This window comes from Aedes albopictus, chromosome 1, assembly GCF_035046485.1.
Source record: "Aedes albopictus strain Foshan chromosome 1, AalbF5, whole genome shotgun sequence".
Taxonomy (NCBI): Eukaryota; Metazoa; Arthropoda; class Insecta; order Diptera; family Culicidae; genus Aedes; species Aedes albopictus.
Genome location: NC_085136.1, coordinates 124354948 through 124378851, shown reverse-complemented (window position 1 = coordinate 124378851; position 23904 = coordinate 124354948). Strand labels below are relative to the sequence as shown.

General features: G+C 40.9%; 2 protein-coding genes across 3 annotated transcripts; one reads left to right on the top strand and one right to left on the bottom strand.

The window, feature by feature from the left end:
• The first annotated feature begins 4133 nt into the window (after window positions 1-4133).
• Window positions 4134-5764, top strand: LOC134285153 (B-cell CLL/lymphoma 7 protein family member B-B). Of its 2 annotated transcripts, XR_009996178.1 has the most exons (3): window positions 4134-4827; window positions 4916-5113; window positions 5196-5764. XR_009996178.1 is itself a non-coding variant. In XM_062845341.1 (2 exons), the coding sequence occupies exons 1-2, from the start codon at window positions 4410-4412 to the stop codon at window positions 5038-5040; spliced, it is 543 nt and encodes a 180-aa protein (XP_062701325.1). In that variant the 5' UTR covers window positions 4134-4409; the 3' UTR covers window positions 5041-5764. The 2 variants fall into 2 exon arrangements, 1 of the variants encoding a protein (XP_062701325.1); XM_062845341.1 differs by having other exon boundaries at window positions 4916-5764.
• On the bottom strand, window positions 5460-22466 carry LOC134285151 (endoplasmic reticulum membrane-associated RNA degradation protein-like). The gene is given in 4 exon segments (XM_062845339.1): window positions 5460-5710; window positions 18362-19799; window positions 22308-22373; window positions 22376-22466. Coding segments are annotated over 4 exon segments (1725 nt in total). The 5' UTR covers window positions 22452-22466; the 3' UTR covers window positions 5460-5565.
• Window positions 22467-23904: the final 1438 nt, after the last annotated feature.

The following is a 23904-nucleotide window of genomic DNA, read 5'->3' as shown; positions in this document are numbered from 1 at the left end:
TTACTGTGACAACCGCAGTACGATATGCCTAGCAGAGAAAGAGATTGGCTATTCGCCGAGGAGTAAGCACATTGATGTGCGACACCATTTTGTCCGTGAGCAGTTGGAGAACCATACCATCGAGTTGAAGTACATTTGTTCGGGCAACCAGAAGGCAGACGCCCTTACGAAGCCAGTTCATGGACAGCTGAAGACAGTTTTCGGGATTTCAGAAATTCACAGTTAAGGGGGAGTGTTGACCAGTGTAACTGCTGAATTTATACCAATCATTGTAACCCTATATTGACTAAGCGACAATAAATGTGTACCCAGTTAGTTCGATCAAAACAAACCCAAGCAACGCACGCGTTTTTATTGTTGCTCTGCAAATTCCCATACACGGGAACGGTGCTCTTGCCGCTTTGCCTTCAAGGCAGCACTCACAAACAAGTCTAAGACCGCAATCACTCACCTTCATTCCCGTTGCAAGCTCCTCTTTGTTGATGCGTTCCGCCGCCGCCCAATCGCGGTGGCCGAGGCGACGGTGCCACAAGTGCTGGCAGTTTTCCTTGTGCTGCCCACCTGTAGCTTGTAGCGAAGACTCCGCCTGACGCAGGTGATATAGGCCGCCGCAGCGAGCACCTGTCGCTACAACGCTCCCCTCCGAATCGATGATACGGCAACCATCACGATCAAAACACACATCAAGCTTCTTCTGAGCTAGTTTCTCAACGGAAATTAGGTTCGTAGACAGTCCGGGGACGTATTTCACACCACTTATGTCGATCCGGATCACTTTTTCGTCACCGTCTATGCCGTGAAGCACTCCGGCGCCCTCACCAAGGATCTGCGTTTTCTTACCGTCAGCGAGAGTAATGTACCCTCCACAAGATTCCTCAAACGTGGTAAAAAACGATTTATCGCACGTCATGTGCGCACTGGCGCCGCTGTCAATAATCCAGGATCGACAATTTTCACCGTTCACTACGAAAGCGATTCCCCTCGAGTCACTGTGTACAGCTTTCGCTTTCACACTATCACTTTTCTTCGGCTTCGTGCCACTCGATGAGCTGCTGCTGTTTTCTTCTTTCTTCGCTTCCAGAAGCTTCCGGCAGTTCCGTTGCAGGTGGCCGGGCTTCTTGCAATAGAAGCACACACGCGTCTCACTCGTCTTCATCACGGCGGATTTCATCGCCTTTTCTTTCTTCACCGGATTACCGTCCCGTTCCAGCCGGCGCTGGAATTCGTCCATCAATTTGGACTTCACTACCTGGAGCGTAATGTCATCTTGTGACCGCGAATCGAGAGCCGTAACAAGGCCATCGAAAGAGGGTGGAAGACTCCTCAACAACAAACAAATCTTCGTGTCGGCATCGAGCGTCGTGCCCGCGGCGTCGAGACGATCAAATAAATCGTCTACTTCGAACAGATGTTGTTCCAAATCGCCGCGCTCCGAAAGATTGATCGCACATAACTTTTTGAGTAACGACACACGAACCGAACGGGTACTCTTCTCATGGTACGCCTTCAACGCGCCGAACACATCATGAGCGAACGCACACTTTTTCACTATGGCGAGCTGGCTGTCTTCCAACAGCAACACCAGCGTCGCCTTCGCCTTGCGATTCGCGATTTCCCAGTCATCGTCACGATCAAATTCGTCGGGAACGTCTTCGACCACAACATTCCACAAATCGTCCCGGGCTAATAAATTTTCCACCCGGAGCTTCCAGCACAGACAAACAGACATACTACTTAGAAGAAAATTGCTTCAAAAACATCGTTTGGCATCTCACTAGCACCCTCTATAATGCTCAATCCGAAGCATTCATTTGCAGGTGTTGTTTCCCTCGGCTCGATGTAATAATTTTGCAGATGACGACTCCCCCGTGCCGTCATCCATTCATAAAACATGAATGAAGGTTCATGATTGAGTCATTTTATGTAAACATTGATCGGCGTCGCGTTCATTTCTCAGCAAAATTGAGGCACAGCAGCGCCACCATGACAGATGCGAGCACAGTCCGAACCACAGTTTATTTTTAAAATGACCGTTAAATCGTGCGACGATTGTGATTTGAGTAGTATGTCTGTTTGTCTGTGCTTCCAGGTCGCCCAATTCGTCCCGTTCAGTTTCGGGATCGAGAATTTCGCATCGGCCATCTTTTCACTCGCGCACTTTTTCACTCGGCCGGGCCGACTCACTAACACACCCAAACGATGGGGCCTTCGCGATGTTTCTTTTCCACTTCTCGCATTCAATGCGGAACACTAGCAATGGCGGCTCTGCTCGGCCGGCCAAAACTTTTCACTTTCACCGATCCCGCGGGGCCTCTGCGCTGGGCCCATCACCTGTTGGCAGAAACAGGAAACACAGCGGACGGGGAATGCACCGGGGATTCGGGAGAAGCCAGCGGAATAATCAGAAAAACACGCGGAATAACTTTAACGATAGTTTTATTGAGCGCAAGTTACAGAGTTTGTATGTACGCGACGAGCGATAGAATTGAACTGAAAAATAACGGGTTTCTCTCCTCGAGCACGAAAGGGTGCATGGTTGCCAGATAGCGGGAACATATATTCGTGCAGTTGTGAAGGGGTACGCCGATGCACTCTCCACAATACTTTCTACAATAGCCCGGAAGTGGCTTCATTATGATACCATCGATTTGGAACAAAACTTTCTGATTTGCTGGAACCAGCTGGAACGCTTACTTTGAAGAGGGAGCTTGAGGGAAACCGGTGAAATCTCTTCGGGTGACAGCCGAATTGGCCGCTCACTATCATCCGCTCGCATTCAGTTTCCTGGTTCAGCATCAGCTCGTCGGGATCTTCACCAACTGTAAATTTGTTTAAAAAGATTACATTAGATATAATTTAGACTATTAACTTATCAAAATTGTTAAAATACTTACCAAAAGTAGAAAAAAAAACAGCAGCCACTCCGATGAGATGAAAAAAAAAACATGGCTGCTTGATCGGCCTGGATCGCGAGACTGCGGTCGATGACAGCAGTGTTGCGAGACATAATAGAGCTTGCTGACGTTTATTCACCTCTCTCTTTCAAACATGCAGGCGGGATAGGATTTGTTTTCATCGGGAAAGGTTTCCCGATGAAAACAAATCCTATCCCGCCTGCATGTTTGAAAGAGAGAGGTGAATAAACGTCAGCAAGCTCTATATTGCATCGCAAACTAATGTGATATGACATCGACTTTGTGTAATCGTACACAATGTTGGCACAACCAGTTGGTTGCAGCTGTTTCTGTGTAATATTCACATTTGCTCGATGTGAATATTACACAAACATAACGGAAAGGAGAATCGTTATTTGTTTTTTGTGTAATGTTGAGACAGATGTGATTCTACGCAAAATCGGTGTGATTGTGCATCTGAAAAAAGCGATTACATCGGTTTTCTGATACATCAGTAGCATTACATCGAGGCGGATTACATTATTTTTTGCTGTGTACATCCTCTCAGGATTCCGTTCAGAATCCTCTCAGGATTCCGTTCAGAATCCTCTCAGGATTCCGTTGAGAATCCTCTCAGCATTCCGTTGAGAATCTTGTCAGGATTCTGTTCAGAATCCTCTCAGAATTCAGTTCAGAATCCATTCAGGATTCCGTTCAGAATCCTCTCAGGATTCCGTTTAGAATCCTCTCAGGATTCAGTTCAGAATCCTCTCAGGACTCCGTTCAGAATCCTCTCAGGATTCCGTTCAGAATCCTCTCAGGATTCCGTTCAGAATCCTCTCAGGATTCCGTTCAGAATCCTTTCAGGATTCCGTTCCAGAAACAGAACAGAACAATTTTGATGGTGATATTGGTCCTGGTTCGACGACGTAGGTTGAACTTGCTCGAAGTTGCTGCATCCCGCTCTTGCCCGTTTGATGACAAATGGGTAAGAGTAAGATGCAGCAACTTCGAGCAAGTTCAACCTGCGTCGTTGAACAGGACTATTGATTTTCACTTGGTAGTGAAAATTTTCCATTCATGAAATCACTCCGTGAAATTGACTGTTCATGCAAATGTGAAGTCTTCGTCGAAACTTTTCATCGCGTAGCTTCTTGTGAAACATTTCCTCCTCAGTCGTCCATCTTTTCGAACTTGACCGACGAACGAGTTCGACTCTTTCGAACACACTGACAAACGCCTCTCGCTCGGAGTCCATTTTTGTGTTGTGCTTTCCTCCGTCGATTCGACGACCGATGGAAAAATATGAAATAAACAAAAATCGGTAGTGGCAAAGCGAGTGAAAGTGCGTAAAAGTTGTAGCCGAGTCGCGGATAAAGTGTTGAAGACTGATTGCGTTGGGGGGTGAGTGGTTTTCCAGGCTGAAGCGGCAAGTGGATTCCATCTGGTAATCGATTTTTGCCTCGGTCGCACACCGCTCCAGCTTCCACCCGCTCTTGCCACCTGCTGCGTGGTATGGTTGGTGTCTCCTCAAAGGACAAACCCTTCCCCAATATGTCGCGCAGTGTGAGGGCCGAAACGCGGGCCAGCAAGAAGGACGATGTCAAGAAGTTCATGCTCTCGATGGACCGGGTTCGTCGCTGGGAGAAAAAGTGGGTCACAATCGGCGAGACTTCGATGAAGATCTTCAAGTGGGTTCCGATCTCGAGCAAGGACAACAAGAAGGGCGGCGGACTGCTGAAGGGAGGAAGCACAACGCTCGGCGGCGGTGGAGGTGTGCTGGCCAATGGGAACTCGACGGTCAGCAATGCCGCTTCGGTCAACAGCAATAGCAACAGCAACAGTAGTGAAAATAAGGAAAACACTAGGAAACCGGGCACGGATTCGAATTCCAACTCGAACTTTGCCCTGACCACCGAAGATTCCAACACCTGTAAGTACTGATATCGTAAGGGCATATTTTATGTTAGAAACCTATGAGAGTTCGAGTAAAAATAATCAATGCTTCCCTTCACTTTCAGGCTTCTCCCTTGTGAGTGATTCCCAGGGGGCAACCGAGTTCGTCTCGAATATGCCCTTCTCGGAGGATTCCAATTCGCAAGGATCGGACAGTGCTCCTGTAACAAAGCGACTGAAATCAGACTAGATGCCCCCGCGACGCATGCAAGAATGAGGAAGCATTCCCCGTCTGATGGTCTGATTGATTCTTAAGCGAGGAGGTGAGCCGGTCTTGCAGCTGTCCCACGACTTCGCTAGTGTAGCTAACCAAGTAAGTTTTTTCTCGTTTTTCTTTTCGTTTAGCGATGGAAGGAAGCTCAGTAATGTGTCGACACATGTGGGTGACACTCATCTCCGATTGCAAGGGAGCGTTTAATTTGTACAAATATCACTCTTATTAAGAAGATGGAAACAGTTTCAAAGTCTAGAAATTAGTTTTAAGTGCATTCTGATTAGGCCGGATTGTGATTGGCGAGGGCACGCTTTTAGAAAGTACCCGAAGAATCGATTTTCCTGAAAAAATAAAACTGTTTGAATGTCATCTATTCACGGCTATTTTGACGCCTATTGCGAATATATCTAAGCTTTATTTATTTCGACTTAAACCATTTTACAGTAAACATCTCTTTCGGAGACAAAGATAACACTTCTATCAAATCCCAAAAACTCAAATTCAGCACAGCAGTAGCTTAAGATTTTGCCTAGTTTTATCGTACAGCTCGCGCCTCGATGTCTCGTACAGGGGTAGCCAGACGTTGTTCTTCGCATCTAGATTGTTAGCCGCATTTTCTGTGTATTTTAGGATAAACTTCATAAATCTGCAAATAAAAATAATACAGTGCGAATACAACATAATAATGAAGAGTATAGAATATCGTGGAAGGAAAATTGTGCTTTATAGAAGATATGAGAACTCCGTATAAATATGTAGGAATTTGGCCAGCATTATTACCGTTGGAGCTGCAAAAGAACGCTATCACACATGCATACATTTATTTGCACAATAGGACAGATCGGTGAAGTAGTAGATTTGTAGTAATGAGCTGAATTTTAGTATGGTGAGAAGGTCAATTCTCCGTTTCTGCAATGAAATGGTACAAAAAGCGTGGGTATTATGATTCCTTGCCTAAATTGATGCTGTTTGAGCAAAACTTTGGGTAACAGTGTTGTTGTTTTCTCCATTTCTTGCAACATAAACAACATAGTTATCCAAAGTTTTGCTCAAACAGCATGAATTTAGGCAAGGAATCATAATACCCACGCTTTTTGTACCATTTCATTGCAGAAACGGAGAATTGACCTTCTCACCAGGGTTCCTGATTTCCATTTTTCATCTTCTTCCCCATTCGAAGACAGTCAGCAGCGAACGGTTGTCGCTTGAGTTCGTGTGTGTGCTTGTCAGCGGCGACAGCAAACTCCGGCGAACGGTGGGAAGCCACACTTGGAAATTATTCATTCGTCCACATTCGCATCGCAAGCGAATGCGATTCGTGAGTGATGCGATTGATATTGTGCATACGAATTATTGATGTTTTCGAATTACATATTTTCTTTGCTAATCTAGCATTTCAGTGACAATACAGTAAAAGTGTATGCATTACATGCAGAAATTCTCTTCTACTTATGATAATAGCCGCTTCGATCGCTCACCAGTATTCTTCACCATTCGCCATTCATTCATTCGCTTGCGATCCAAACTGCGACGAATGGCAACGAATATTCATGTCAAGCAGATGGCTCATCGCTTCCCACTGGTGATGGGGTTGCGTGTTTGATCACGACGATCCGTTTGCTGCATCTTTCTCGATTCGCTTCAGCAAAGAGGAGTGAATATGAATGGAGTGAGGCGAATATACCGATCCTTGCTTCTCACCATACAAAAATTCAGCTCATTACTACAAATCTAGTACTACACCGAACGTGCCCCATTGGGTTTTTAAATTTTGAAAAATGTATTGTTTTTTTTTTGTTTTTATACGAAAAAGCACATTTTTTTGAGCCACTATGGTTTTTTCAGATTTTTAGAACATTATGTTGGTACCTAAAATCAATTTCAAAGAGATTTTTCAAAACTACCTTTTGACAGCTGGGCAACCGCTTGACAGCTCCGTCCAGTACAAAATGCGACGAGGGGTGATTCGACAAATCGCTCCCATATAAACATCAAATTGATATTTAAATAGGTTCCCAGTATAGACACTACAGATTCCATAGACTCGCGGAGACATGGTTGAGTAATACGATTTTAGTGTGTTTTACCGTGAATTTAGAGTGTACCAAGCAAAAATGACGTCACGTAATCCATTATCGCTATTGAAATCGTGACGTCATGCTCGTTTAGCTACACGAACTGACAGTTCGTTTGGCTACAGTTGTCTTCGCCTCCGCGAGTCTATGGAATCTATAGTGTCTATAGTTCCCAGGCACCAAAATTCATGAAAATTTGGATTTCGACTCAGTTTGGCATGCAGATTCAGAATATGGGATTATCTCAACACCGCTAAAGAAGCCAATTAGGATAACACATAATCAACTGTAATACGCGACAATACTCGGTTTATGGCTGCCGCTCTTCAGCCTTACTCTCGCCCAATGCTAGTCACAATTCGCCTTGACGGAGGCTCTCTGAGAGAATTGCGCTGTGCGTGAAAACATTTTTTTTTAACATGGGAAAGGATAGGAGCTGCATTTTCAAATGCTTCTAATTCTTTATAGAATTTTTTTTAAGCAAAACGTTCTTAATGTTATCGAATGAGATTTTGATGCGCTATATTATAGACATAACATTGTGATTTAAAAACTTTTTGTCTAAAACCAGTTATAGTGTAGCTAATTGAAAGTATATTGCAAAACATTAACACTTTTTTCATTCAATCTGAGGTCCCTAAAATATTTTAGAAGCATTTGAAAATGCAGCTCCTATCCTTTCCCATGTTAAAAAAATTGTTTTCACGCACAGCGCAATTCTCTCAGAGAGCCTCCGTCAAGGCGAATCACGCTCCACCAGGTGTTTCACACCTTCTTGTTCCAACCGCATCAGTAGCGAACACCAGCATTGCAGGGCTGTTGTCCGGCGTTCTTGTAACATTCATCCTTCTCCGCCACGTCACTCGAAAACTCCGAATGCTTGCATGTACTCCTCGGGCCTAGTCCATGTCTCGTGTCCGTAGAGGACCACCGATCTTACTACCCATGTTCGCATAGTCGATGTAACCATCAACGTCTGCTCTGATGGGGAATACCCGATTTTATAGATTTTTTTTCCGGATTTACATATGCACAGTCATTTCATTACAAAACAACTATTATGGATGAATAATACGCCGAAGTAGTTCATTTTTGTTCAGTTAATTTGAATTCAGGCTGTTTTGGATAAAGCTTCGTTTTTGTCAGCATGTACAGCTGTGCCTAGAACAACGGGCTTGGTGGTCTAGTGGCTACCGCTTCTGATTCGTATGCAGAAGGTCATGGGTTCAATCCCTGGCCCGTCCCTTTCATCCTACTTTGTATTTTTCTATCCACTTTCTCTCGCTCTCTCTTCTCTTCATATACAACTCATGTATATTCATATGTTCATAGCCATCGCTAGAACCAGAAACGAATTGGAAAAAAAATCGTTTCCCTCCCTTGCAACCAGGGTTCCTGATTTCCACTTTTCATCTTCTTCCACACTCGAATACAGTCAGCAGCGGACGGTTGTCGCTTTAGTTTGTGTGTTTGCTTGTCAGCGACGACAGCAAACACCGGCGAACGGTGGGAAGCCATACATGGAATTTAAACATTCGTCCACATTCGCATCGCAAGCGATGGAGAGGTGATGCGATTCGTGAGTGATATTGCGCGTACGAATATTTGAAGTTTTCAAAAAATGTTTATTATTTTCTTTGCTAATCTAGCATTTCAACAACAATACACTAAAAACGTATGCATTACATGCAGAAATTCTCTTCTAGTTATGATAATAGCCGCTTAGATCGCTCACCAGCATTCGTCACCATTCGCCATTCATTCATTCGCTTGCGATCCAAACTGCGACGATCGGCCACGAATATCCATGCCAACCAACTTGCGCATCGCTTCCCACTGGTGATGGGGTTGCGCGTTTGATCACGACTATCCGTTTGCTGCATCTTTCTCGATTCGCTTCAGCAAAGAGGAGTGAATATGAATGGAATGAGGCGAATTTACCGATCCTTGCTTGCAACTTCCACTTTTATTTCGTCAACCGTTTGTAGACTACATACATACATAATTTGTTCTATATTCTATTGTATCGTACAGAGTTGAAATATTGTTTTAACTTTACGCGAGACATGGTCAAGTCGATAGATTCGTAATGCTTATTATAAATTAACATCATTCTATTGATTGGGCTGAATTTCGCATAATTTGTACGATGATGACTGACCGCAAATATGTTTCGATTTCTTAATTGTCGAGTCGGAGTATAAAAATTAAAACAGAATAGCAGATTGCTGCAATCTACACGTTGCGAAACAATGTCATTTACAAATGTTATCATAGCATATTCACGACGTTCCTTTAAGGACAAGGTATTTGGAGTACATAGCTCAAAATTTCTAGAGCACCGTTTTCCAGAACCGTTGAACGGATTTGGATGAAAATGCATCACGCTAATTGTTCAGTGGTTGTCAACAGCGTGATGCATTTTAATCCAAATCCGTTCAACGGTTCTAAAAAACGGTGCTCTAGAAATTTTGAGCTATGTACTCCAAATACCTTGTCCTTAAAGTTTGTATGTTTATTAGCATACAACGTGATTCATAAGAAGGAATTGGAAAAGTTGTCCATCTCAGTTTACGTAGAGCAAATAGCAAAAATTTCTTCTGCACCGATTCTATGCGTTCTTCATGAGTTTTCATAAAAGGGGACCAAACAATACTACAATATTCAAGAATCGATCTCACATAAGAAATGTACAATGTTTTGATAGTGTATGGATCGTTAAAGTTGATACTAAATCGCTTTATGAACCCCAGCATGTTGGTAGCTTTATGAATTATTGTATTGTAATGATCGATAAAACTCATTTTAGTATCTAAGATCACACCTAAGTCTCTAACTCTTTCACATCGTTCAACGATTTGATACCCTAAGGTCACTAGTTATATGCTGGTTCCTTTTTCTACTAAAGGTGATAGAATTACATTTTTTAACGTTTAACTGAAGCAAACTTTTATTACACCATATGTAGAACAAACGTATTTCGTTTAGATATATACTAGTGTCTTCTTCACTTTTGATTTCCATGAAAATCTTCATATCATCTGCATAAATTAATATCTTTGAATGCTTGAATGTATAATATGCGTCGTTCACATATAAAATGAAAAGAAGAGGACCTAAATGTGAACCCTGGGGGACACCAGACGTTACATTAATGGGTTGAGATTTGTTACTTTCGAAACGTACTGTTTGTTGTCTATTTGTTAAATATGATTGAATCCAAGAAAGCAGTTTATCATCAATTCCTATTTTCGAGAGTTTCAACAGCAATAAAGGGATATCTATGCGGTCAAAAGCTTTACTAAAATCAGTATATAGAGCCTCCACATAATTGCCGTGGTCCATAGCATTTACTGTGAAATTTACAAACTCTAGCAGGTTAGTTGCAGTTGAGCGGCCCTTGAAAAACCCGTGTTGAGAATTCGTTATTCTGTTTTTCACTTGATTAAACATTTTTTTATTAACAATGGATTCAAACAGTTTTGGGATACAAGAAATAATTGCAATTCCACGGTAATTTCGTATGTCGGACTTTTTTCCCGATTTATATATAGGGATTAAAAATGAGTTTTTCCAAATACTGGGAAATGCAGATGATTCAAGGGACATGTTAAATAGCCAAAATAGAGGAGATGTCAACTCAACTGCAAGAGTTTTCATAAATACTGGGGGAATTCCGTCCGGTCCTGATCCTTTTGAAGCGTCCAAACTTTTTAAACCTGTTAAAACGTCCTCCACATTGATATGACTTACATGAACATCTCTTGAAAATGAGGGCATGAATGAAAAATATTCTAGATCACGATCTTTCTCGGAGAAAGTCGTATAGATATCTTGGAAAAATATAGCGAAGAGATCGCAAATCTCCTTAGAGGTTTCAGCCTTTTTTCATCTAATATCATTTTTGAGGGGAAATTACTTGATTTTGATTTAGTGGTGGGGCTGGCTCACCGACACTTCCGGTCCGCTTTAGTGCTTTATGCATCATTGTGGCCAGGTGTTGCTCTAGTTTTTCCAACTGTATTGTAAAGCATGAGCGGTGATCCTTGGCATTCTTGTGTAAATTTGGGTATAGGTACTCGAAATGTTGATCGATCACCGATTATTGCTGGCAGATGCAGTGGAAAGTTTGTCTTAATACGTATCAATCGTCTCTGACAAACGAGAAAAACTGACTTCACTGATTACCTGTCTCTGAGCCAAATTTGGTATAGAGTCTTCAGTCTCCGATTAATCGCTTCATGTTTGATGGAGGTTTTTAATCCAATGGGTTACATAGCCGCTATCCGAATGAAGAGAGTTATGTTCCGCGTAATATATCACAAATCGAAAGAGGTACGGTACATTACGTGGAGCGGATATATTGAATTGGGTACCAGACCAAGTCCCTGCTGGGTGGCGCTAAATGGGTGAGCCATAGACAATAGAATCGTCAATGTCGTAGGGCATAGTATGTGACTATTGTCGAAACAACACTATTTTTGGTCATTGTCCACTAAGCGCATAACTATGTTAGGGTCAAGATTAGGATGAAATCATTGGTAAAATATAATAACACTTTTTTACTTTGTGTAGTTAGTTGAACTAGTGTTAACTTTTTATTGGGACATTTTCTGTAGGTTTATTCCGGATTACAATGCATTAGCTGCCCTTTAACTGAATTATTTTATAACAGTAAACAACATTATTCCTTCTTGATAAAAGATGTTTGGACATAGAATTGCCAAACTATACATCTGATCAGATATTTTTCCGGTATTAAATTTGGGGTAGAGAGTTAAACACTTATAACGGAAAATAGTTTTTCAATGTCAGACAAACATCACATGAACACCAATGTACCAAACCTTCTCTACTGTCTTCTCATTTCGCTGCTTCCTATCCTCAATTGAACTTATCTGACACTAGTTAGGACTGTCTGTGGGAGATCCGGGTATCTAATTCGGTGTAGGACTTGTTAAAACGGGATGCCTGATATGTACTGCGGACAAATGGGCTGGTAGTACTGAGCAATCACAATTACGGTCGTACTAATCATATTAAATGCATGCTTTTCTACTTACATCCCGAACGTCGCCAACCGGCAAAGAGGACATGACGAAAAAACGCGAGATGGCCCTAACAAAAACTAGAAAGGCGGTGAAAATGGTGACCGATGCAACGATAAGGAAACAAAATAGATGAGAAATTATCGACCAAATCATAATCTATGAACATATCGCTAATGTTCTTTATCATTCTTTCTTTTTCTCGTTTCAGCAACAAAATCGAAACCTCTCTACTATCTCTTCATTTTCTACCTCTTCCCATCCTATTCCCACATCTTCCTATATCCTCTACCCCATCTATTAATGTATCTGACACTTGTTGGGACTGGTAACGCCAGCGCCTGCCTGTCGAAGATCCCGGTGTGCTAATTCGGTGTAGGACATGTTAACGGGGGAGGCTTAGTAGGTCCACATCTGCCTACAAGCAGATGGGCTGACAGTTGTCGGCCTGGGTGTGGACTGAGCAATTACAATTACAATTACAAATTACTTGATTTTGATTTAGTCTTAACATAATTGAAGAAATTTTTTGGACAAGACTTGATTTCGTTCTCAGTTTTCGCATTATACTGTTCGAGTGTTATACTGATGGCTGTATTTAATTGGTCACATATTTCCAAATATTTTTGTAGATTTTCATCAGTGTTATTCTTCCTATACATTTTGTGAGCTTTTTGCTTCCGGTTTCTTAAATTTATGATATTTTTGTTGAACCAGATTGGATGTTTAAAATTTCCATGACGCCTTTTCATTTTAGTAGGAACTTCTTTGTCGATTATTTCATATAATATTTTATAGAAGGTACCAACCGCATTTTCAATATTATCTTCACTTTTCAAGATTGATTGCCAGTCTACCACATTTAATTTATGCTTTATGTTGTCATAGTTTGCTTTATGGTATTCGAATACTTCCTCATATTCATAGTTATTAGATCTTGGAATGTTGTGGACGAATAGAGAATATTCTATGGCAGTATGAAATGCTTCATTTTTCCATAGAGGAGAAACACATGCATTAACGCAGAAATCCTCGTTAACATTGGTCTTCCACTCACAGCACAGTGTATACAATAACGCCTACTAGTTATGCAACTAAAGCGTGCTGTGCCGCTTGAGCTTATTCACCATATTCACCACACAATCTATCACGAACACTATAAATGACCCCCTATCCATGGATCGCATCATCGACCCAACGTTGACTCCCAGATCTCCCATCCTTTCCGTCTAACAAATACCCCAGTCCGTGCTGGTTGTGGGGATGCAGAGGTGATCTTGGTCTTTACTGCCGCCACTCGCAAAACAGTCCCATCTTTGCTGGGTTTCCTATTCATATGGGACTGTTTTGCGAGTGGGGGCAGTTTAGTACTCGCAGAAAAATGGCGCTTGTTTAAAACAATAAAACGCATGGTTGATTTTCAAACTGAGAATTTACTTATTCCAAAGTTATATTTAATTGTTTTCATTTAGAGTTTATCAATAAAAACAACCGATTACTATCATTTCATATATGTAATGTCAAAAATTTCATTTGTTTCAACAAAATAAAAACCATAAACATGGTCCGAAACTTGGTCCGAAAGCACTCACACACCACGCAGAAAAATAAATTGTAAACATAATTAAATTCTAGTTCAAATCAACCGATTTTTCAGTTTACTATAGCGACAAACTGATTTCTTACCCCAACATCGCCACAACCAAGAAGGTGCAGCAAATCCATCACGCCAACTTCCAAGTGCAGCTTTGGTCGTGATGGTTAACGCGCAGGTACTCACGACAGCATCCACAAAAAGTTGATCGGCTTCGCCTTTTTTGTCTTTTTTTAGACGTTCTGCTCCCCATCCACTCACCGACGGTCTAAAAATAGATTTCCGAGCTGCCGCAGGAGCTGCTGTCACCAACACAATCACATTCCGGCTTTGTTAGTCACAAAAGTGCAGTCGGTTAAAACAATCTGTTATTTTATGTTGAAACTACCAAATCTCTGTTTGTTTTAACAAACTGTCAAAAATTTCGTCAAATGAAAACATTTGTATTATCAAACAGTTGCAACAGTTCAGTTTAAACTAGAAATCAGTTTGTCGCTATAGTAAACTGAAAAATCGGTTGATTTGAACTAGAATTTAATTATGTTTACAATTTATTTTTCTGCGTGTAGCAACAACCAGCACACTCTAACATTCCTTTCCCTTCCCAACTGACTATAAGGACGTGGCCGGCGCCGTTATTGATCCAAAATGTATGGGCTGCTAGAATTGCACTTTGAGAATAAGTGGAGTGTCCCCCAGCCCTTATTCATTTGGATCTCAGTGCAATTGGTACCAGCTCAGATCAATCACGGAGTAGCAACCATTGACATGTATAGTCAGATTTTGATCGTTTGATCGATTTGATCTGAAACTACTTTAAATATCAGCAGTTTTTCCTTCTTTTATACATAGGCTATTCTTTCTATAGAAAGGCATAGTCTTATTGTTAAAATGGTTTTCGGCCATAACTGTTAAAAAGATAAAAACCACAGATCCGTTTTCAGTTTCCTGCTGAATTGCAATTCATCCTGATGACAATGCGGCCTAGTGACCATTCGGTCTATTGATTGTTCGGCCTAATGGCCTTCGGCCTAATGACCCTGCATCCTGGTTTAGACAAGTAGGATAAGGCGGGGCAAGATGAGCACCCTAAGGATCACGTCGAGTTTATTGAAAGTGAACACAGTTTTTTAAGGTACCTCTCAGTAGTTCTTTTCTATATCATGTTTTCTACCACCCATAAACATGACAGGGTTCAAAATTCACAACAAGGATGATTTATTTGACTAAACAAAAAAATATGTTTCATGGTCAGTTCGAACATGCTGCGGGGCAAGACGAGCACCCCTACGGGGTAAGAAGAACACTTCATTAAAAACCTAATATTTTAACTATAAATTGCATAAATATAGCAAATCTTGTTTATAGCTATGGTATCACGTTCCAAAATTATCAGTTTCTTTTTAGATTATTAAAAAATGCGGTTTTATAATACTTTATACGAAATGACCCGAAAAACAATGAACGATTATTAAGTGGCTTATTTTTAGAAATTTGCGCAACCAAATACCTAGTTACAGAGGATACGGAAACCTATGTTTGGCACTATTGAGTGGATTACAATAATTTCATAATATTTTCTATACTCCCATCAGGGGTGCTTATCTGGCCCCAATATAGAGAAATAACAAAAAATGAATAAATTTTAATGTTTGTTGTTAGAAAATATTTTCTAATAGGGTGCGGGCACCGGTTTTGGCCAGTCTAAGGGAAATCATTTTTATTAAAATAACTAATAATCCTATAAAAACAACCAATGCGTCAAATGAAAGGTTTCAATCTATATTGTGAAGGAAAAATGCAGAAATCAAGCCAATACTTGATTTTTGTATTAAAAGTGGCACTGGCCAAAATAGAAGCTCTGCCGCAGTTGTGGCCATAATCTTAAGTTTAGTTTCTATTTTGGCCAATCACGTGTATTTCTTAATGGGAGTGGCCAAATTAGAAGCACCCTGGCCAAAATAGATATATGGGAGCAGATTTTTTAAGGAAATATATTTTTTTTTCTTCTAGTTTTTAATCAAAATGTGTGGTTTTCACAGCTGCAATCATCATATTGTATTAGGATCTACTAGTAAAAATTAAATCTACGCCGATTAAGATCGCAAAACAGGCTCAATACCGCACTATGGCCAAAACTCCGGACTGGCCAAAACTGAAGCTTCTACCCTATAACTTAAAATGCTTTGTAGTATGCTAGTAATGTTGGCTGATAACCAGAATTATGATAAAAATTTGATTTTGACGTAAAAACCTTATTTTATTTTGATGATTTCTTATAAGAAGATGCAAAAAATCCATGCTATTGACTAATTTGACGATATTTTTCAATTCGTTCATTATGAAGTGCCTTTTTTAGGTTTACAAACAGGATGAACTTTATTCTAACGGATTATGCTTTTTTTTCTCTTTACTAAGGAGATTTTCAGCCCGGGGCTGGTTCATCTCCGAAAAATGATGTTGTTTGGACAAAATTCATCTTAACCCTCGAGCAGTCGCGTCTTTGACTACCTGCACCGACGCCGCGCTCACGCTGTGTACCACAAGCGTGCATTTTTCAAGGTGCGTGTACTCAGTACACGACGCGACCGCTCCCGGGTTAAAAGTAGTGAAACGGAGGGTTGCTCATCTTGCCCCAGGTGGCCATCTTGCCCCGTCCTACCCTACGGTTAGACGATCATTCATATCGATGTTCATTATCCAAAATTGCGAACAATCCGTTACCTTATGTTCCTCATGTATATGATAGAATAATAAATCAGATTACTGCAGACATTCACAGAGTACGGCAGTCTATGATTACAACAGACAGATTTCACGTTCGAGTTAAAAATTCGAATTTTGGTCCGTCGACTAATGTAGTTCCATACATTTCTTAAACTCGCAAATGTAGCCCTCGCCTTCTTGATCCGTGCATATAATGTCGATCTTGGTGCCGACATCGACCGCCATTTGGCTACCAAGATGTTGGAAGCTTCCAACATTCTCCACTGTTTGCCCAGCCACCGAAAAGCTGGAAGCGTTGACCGTTTTTACATCCAAAGATTAGGTAAGAACTGCATCGTTGAGCTAGGAGAGCAACGTTTTTGGCCAGTTCGAATGGCTCACGATCAATTGCACTTACCAGGATCTCATCGAATACGATGAGAAACAGCCGCGGTGATAGTATACATCTTTACCTCACTTCAATATCGACCCAGATAAGATCGGACAAGACACCGTTGTGCAGTGCTCTGCACGAAAATGCCCTGTACTGTGCTTCAACGAAGCTGATGATTTTCTTTGGGACACACTTGCGCTTGAGGATTCCTGTCTTGTTAGACAAATACCACAAATCATCATGGCCGACAGTGTCTCGCGCGATTCTACCAAAAGGTGGCTGTGTGCTCATGAAAAAGACACCGGGCAAAATTTTATGATGAACTTCCTCTAAGAGTCACAACTGTTTGTCTGTGATTTAATTGTTGCCACAAAACTCTGCAAACAGCATGGCAGTTCATGCTAATTTATCCGAGACCATGGCGTCCCATAACGTGCTTAGTCCGAGCTGTCGGAACCAACCTTCGCGGTGAAGTCGCCCATGAAGATCTTGATATCACCTTGTAGAATCTTATCCACGACAGCATTCAGTTGGCTGTTAAAGGTCTCCTTGTCTTGCATTTCGACAGCATCGGTTGGCGCGTAAAATTGGTTTCGAACCTATGTTCTGAATCTGGCTACAATTCTCCGCTCATCAATAGGTTCCCACTTCATGAGCGCAACGTGGGCGTGAGTGCGAAGTAGGAAACCAACTCCACGGTGATGAGGATCGTGTGCGCCTCATAGGTCAGAGTATAGCAGAATTTGCCTCGACGCCAATCTGTGTTCTCCAACTTTTGGCCATCGGACTTTGCTCAGTCCTAGGATCTCAAGCTTCATACGGCATGCCTCATTGGCTAGTTGTGCCAGTTTACCCTGCTGGGCTAGGGTTAATCAACAACCATTCCAAGTTCCAAATCTTGTCTGTTGTTTTGCGTCGTTGCCGTTGAATAAGTTCGTAATCTTTCATTTTCGGTTCCTGTAACGGTTTTTGGGTTTCGAGAACAGTAAATTTGGCCAGTTGTTGGCCTTAGGTCCCCTATCCACGGTGGTGATGTGGTTACCACCTTAGGTATAGCTTCCTGGAGTAGCACTTCATACTCAGCCGCTGGATGTCAGAACAGACGCCGTTTGAGCCATACCTCCTTGGTGAACAGTCGACACGTGGGAGCATTAGGTGCTTAGGTAGGGACTTCTGACGGCCAAAGCTATGTTGGACACTTTCCTTATCGACTCACCGTTTTGCAGCCCTGGTAAAACTATTGCTAACTCAAAACTGTCGGAAATTCATTTGGGACAGATATGCGATCACACTAATACTACACTAACCTTACATGACCAGAAACCGAGGATGCGAGAGAGGGAAGAATTGTCTACTAGTTTGTATTATTTGCTCATTTGTTGCATATGCAAAAATTACTGTTGGCCAGCGAATTTTTTTTCCCGAATATCTGTTTGTCAAATTGAGGATTTTAGTAAATGTATCAGAAATTTCAACATACCTGACCAGTTTGTCCATGTCGCGTATTTCGTTGGCCTCCATAAGGCAATAGAATATCCACACTAGCAAGCTTAGGACATGCTCAAACGCTTTGCGGATTGTCGGAAGCATTTTCAGCATGTTGTTGAAAGTATTCCTAGCCCTCGATCGAAGTTCCCTCCTCTCCACGGCCTCTAGTTTTAAAGTCAGCGACTGGTGGAGATTCTTGGCAGCCAGTTCCAATGCAACAGCTATCCGTTGTAGATACCCAATTAATACGTCTTCGCCATCTGGACGGTAGAAGATTTTGGCATGCACGATTATGTTCACTTGGGGTATGAATGGGAAATCTCCGATCGATTCCGAGTCATCAATGGTCTCCGGAAATTGTAGACTCTGGATTTGATGTACTGCAGCTTTGCACTCCTTAAGTTTTGCTTGCAGGATTCCATTGGGATGATAGACACTCCTGTAGGTAAATTGTGAATTATTTGTGATGACCAAACAGCATGTGAACAGAACTGCTTTGGCTATGGTTTCATCAATTTGATCTATTTTTAGTTCGCCGTGGCTCAATTTGTCTCTAATTCTGGGTCCATGCATCGCTGAGAACAGATCGTATACTAGCTCTAAAAGGGAAGCGCTGAAATGATCATAAATCTTATTGCGTTCTCCTGTTGTGGAATTGCGCTCTTCGAAAACGGTGTCCATTATAATGTAGTATTCGTCTAGTTTGGCTCGCGGATCCCTTCCATAGAGTTCGCCATATAACCTCCGTAGATACATTTCCAGTTGAGTCAAGGCGCGGCTCACACAACAATAATACTGCTTCTGATTGTAGTAGTTCAAAGTGTCCATCCAATCTCTTCGTTGTAGTTCTGTTACAAATCGATTATTTATGAGGCAGGTTCTGAACTGAACTTCGCTAAAACATTCAGCATTAATCTTGGCGAGTAGTAACTGACCATCCAAGGAACAACTCCGATGCTTCATGGAACAATTTCGCTGGTCCAAAGTGTTCCCAATCGAGGTCATAATCAACAGCAGAAAATTGTTGTAGATCGGACTTAGATCTTCGTCACTCAAAAATCCATGCCACACCAAATTTCTCAAGTTGATGCCATTTGGACTGCCCAGCACAAGACGCAGAAGGTATATCACAGTTTCGCCTAGCTCCGTCGCTAGGGCGTCGGTCATCAGTAGATCCCGAAGCAGATGTGGCGGTGTAGAACCAGTTCTGGTGAAGAATAGGTTTCCCAGTGAATACTCGAGGACGGATGAAAGTATCAGTGCGGCGGTTACTTTTGATGCTTGCTGTGACAAGCCTATCATATCTGATCGATTTGTCCACTTAAGCTTCTCAGGTTGGTATTGAACGGTTGGACATTGCTTCAGGAAGGCATGGAACTTGGGTGTCAGGAGGCTGCAATGTTCGTAGGTCAAAGGCTTGTCATGGGGAACTGAAAGATAAATTGTTTGCTGTTCATTTGTTTGAAATAACAGTTAGTAAAAGCAAAAGCAGTAACAATATATGCAACATATACACATAAGCGGGAAACTCTGAGGATTATCAAAAATTCACATGAGAAAGTTACGCTTCCGGTAGTTTTAAAATCAATTTTATTCTAGGTTACGATCACAACATTTTTCTGTGAGAGTGTTAAGTCTGTTTGTCTATGCTTCTTGATACAAACCAGAAGGTAATTTTTTACTATTTCTACAGAAAATTTCCCTGGCTAGAAATTATTGGACGGAAAATTTGAATTGTTATAGAAAGTTTTAGAAAATTTTAATGAATTTTGTGAAATTATATTACAAAATCGTTTGTTGCATATTGAGAATGATGCCTTGCGATATTTCACAAGTATTTTTTTCGAAGATTTCCCAAGAATTCCAACCGTAGATTCCTCCAGTAGTTTCCTCCGGGGACTCCTCCAGGAATTCCTACCGAGAATACTTCCAGGAATTGCCACCGGTGATTCCTCCAATGAATTCCCACCGGAGATTTCTTCAAGAACTCCGACCAGTAATTGTCACTGGGACAAAGCCTGCTTCTCAGCTTAGTGTTCAATGAGCACTTCCACAGTTTTTAACTGAGAGCTTCCTCTGCCAATGACCATTTTGCATGTGTATATCGTGTGGCAGGCACGAAGATACTCTATGTCCAATGAAGTCTCCAATGAAATTTCCTTTACGAAAAGATCCTGGACCGACCGGGAATCGAACCCGTCACCCTCAGCAACCTGGAGGACATCTCGGTGAGAATTCCTAAAGTAACCTACACGACTTAGAACCCGGTGACGAAGAGAAGTGTATCCGTAGCTTAAGACGGAAACTGAAAAAAGTCCAGGTTTCGGCAAAGAACCTGGTCAAATGGGAATCGAAGGTGGTCCTGATTCGCAGAGTGATCCTGGCGGACATAATCCCCTTAAAAATCGAAAAACTACATAGGGCGACGGAGGGTACTATCAGCAGGCTTGTTCTCTTCGTCATGAGGTTTCTTCTCGTTATTTTTGCTCAAAATTTGGCTTTACATGTGACCTTCCAAATTCCGCTTAGAGAACTTTTTATCGTACCAACTCCATGAGATATAAGCATTTCAAGACATTGTTTTTAAGTCAAAATTGCCCATAACATTTGAATGACAAGACCTAGGAACATGCAATGTTCAGAACAAATATGCGTTATTACTTGCACTTCAAATGCTCCGAAACTCACATCTTCGTAAAAAATCAAATGAAAAAGTTATTGTTATATAAAACGTTTTTGGAGGGATCACTCTAAGTGAGTTTCAACTTAGAGATCTTACGTTCAAATTAAGAGCTAGATAAAAGGTGAAGAACTCGATAGCATATGACTTAATATCAAAAAGTTCCATTCCAGATTTGAGTTAAGACGACGACCACCCTAATCAAACATTATTTGGAAAAGATGCAGCAATCAAATGCAAACAACTTCTCTGAGGACACCATACGCCTGAAATTAACGATAACCAGAATTTTTGTGTTCCTGGTAAAACGTGAATTCGAACTATTGTGCATTCCATATCAAGAAGTAGTTCTAAAAATGAACTTCCATTTCAAAATTCACAAAAAGAACGTCTATTAAAATCTAGTTTTTCACCAATCCTTATTTTGTGTATTGATTAATATTTATTTACAGTACTTAGTTTTAATGTGCATGCAACACTTCCTAAGCGTCAAATATTTGTCCAAAAAGAAATCAATACTGAAACATCTTGTTTGAGTCGATCGAATTTTCATTAGTGCCAAACAGATGTTGTTTCTTGAGTTCTTTCCTTGTCCAATGTTTGATCCTGTGTAGAGTATTGCTTATCCAGAGAAATCATCCAACCTGGCGGAGTGAAGAAGACAAAGAAGACCTATTCCGCAAACGTCAAAATGCTGCACACTTTAAAAAGTATGTACACAACCATGCAACAAAAATCAATAGTTGAACATCTAAATTATGTTTAATGGCGTTCAGCTGCATACAAAAGTGCTGAAACTACACTTAATGTAGTTTAAAAATAAGTTACATTTTGCAGAAATTGTGATTACATAAACCATAAATGAAACAATTTTCATTATTTTTGAATTTTATGGCAACCAAGTGAGTGAAAGCTTTTTAGCGTGAACCGAGCACTTTTGACGTTTGCGGAACGACTGCGGCGGTCGAAACCACCGCAACTCCGTTGGATTTTTTCTATTTTACCGCAATACAAACAGCGTCCCGATATTCACGGAAGCCAATAAACGTCAGAAATCCTTTGTAGTGTATAATATAAATGATTGAAATGCATATTTTTTAGACAGTTCAAGGTTTAAATCTTCAAAATGAATAATTCTTATTAATTTATAAGCTGGATATACATTTTTCTCCGTGTACTTCAGGCCTTACGAATGCTAATATTGTCACAAAACAAGTGTATTAAATATCATCAAGATTTCATCATATATTGCACTTACCCAAATCATTTGCAAAGAACTTCTCTACGATATCCCAATCGACAGTACCGTCCGGCCTTGGGTTTCGTTACAGCTTCCCACTATTAGCATGTACGCGATTTCATCACTATAAAACCTTTCCTCCGATTTGCCGGTATGCATCATAATAACACTATGCAACAAACACTTCGATCGAACGCTTGACAACTTTGAAATAAAAAAAGTCACCTCGCCGTCCACTGAGTTGCATCCTGGGCAATGATGATGACACGATGAAAGAAATAAGGTCACGGATCCATTAGTAAAATCCTACGCTCTCAAAATCATCATATTCGAAAACAAGCAATTATGGCTCGTTTGATTGTGTTCTTTTTGTTATCATACATGCTGCTCTATTCTAACATAATTACTAAATGAGGAAATAAACTAAACAGCGCTTCAATCCTTCGCTTTCAGTAAGAAGAATCTACTGAACAGATGGAACAGTCTCTCTAAATAACTAATTTTAGTATGGCGCTAGATTTTGTATTATGCAATACAATACAGATTTTGAAGTACTTAGTGCTCACATTCAATTAGTCATATACTGAGCTACTCCCAATTAGTATGCCTTGACTTACATAAGACTTTGACATTGGACTAAACACAGATCATTCCTGAATAAACGCCACTACTGAAACAACGTATTTCACTACAAAAATCAGGAGTGGGATAAGCCTATGACATGTTCATTCGAAGCCATTTGCGTTTGGAAGAAGTCCAAGATAATCTCGGAAGGTCTTCCTTCTCAAGACGTCAGAGCTTAGGATCGAACCAAATGAACAATCAATCAAGAAATGTCAGTGTGAATGGTTTCTTCATTCAGTATCACGAATTTTCAACGACTTTGCACGGTTTTCTGTTGACATACATTCGAAATTCTTGAATATTCTTCATTTATAGGGGATATTGGACAAAATGAGACATCCCTCCCCCTGGATATTCGATCTTGACGCGATGGGAGGGCTTAACCCATTAGCACTTTAGCGCCAGTTCATTCACCACCGCTTGGACTTTGAGCTAGATATATCTAGTTTACGAGTTGAGCGCAAGTGAAGGAATCGCCGTAAGTGCTAATGGGAACCAAAGGAGTATCCGTCGTGCATTTATCACAAGTCAAAAACAAATTATAATTTAGCTTGCATAGACCTAATCTTTGCATTCTTTGAATTTACTCAAATTTAACAGTAATTGTTAAAAGTAACGTAACGCAAGAGTGGGTAGAGGAGGTCTCTGCGTTACACTCATCATTCGTTACTTGAATTCGTTAGTACACAGGACAGGGGACGCTAGGATAAGTTGACTTACAGCCTTACAGATTAGATTCATTACAATTAGAAAATTATGGACTGATTAGGTAAAGATAAAACTGTTGATTATAGGAGTTTGTATTTGTATTTCTTATTTTTATGGGTTTCGTGAATTTATAAAAGTTGACAAATAATCATTATCATTTTTATTTTTGACAAAAATCAGTTGACTGAACTTTTTTGTTTTTATATCTTACACGGTATTATTTCACTGATCAAAAAAAGCAGGAATTTAGTTAGGACTTATGACGGTTGACATTGTAAAGGGT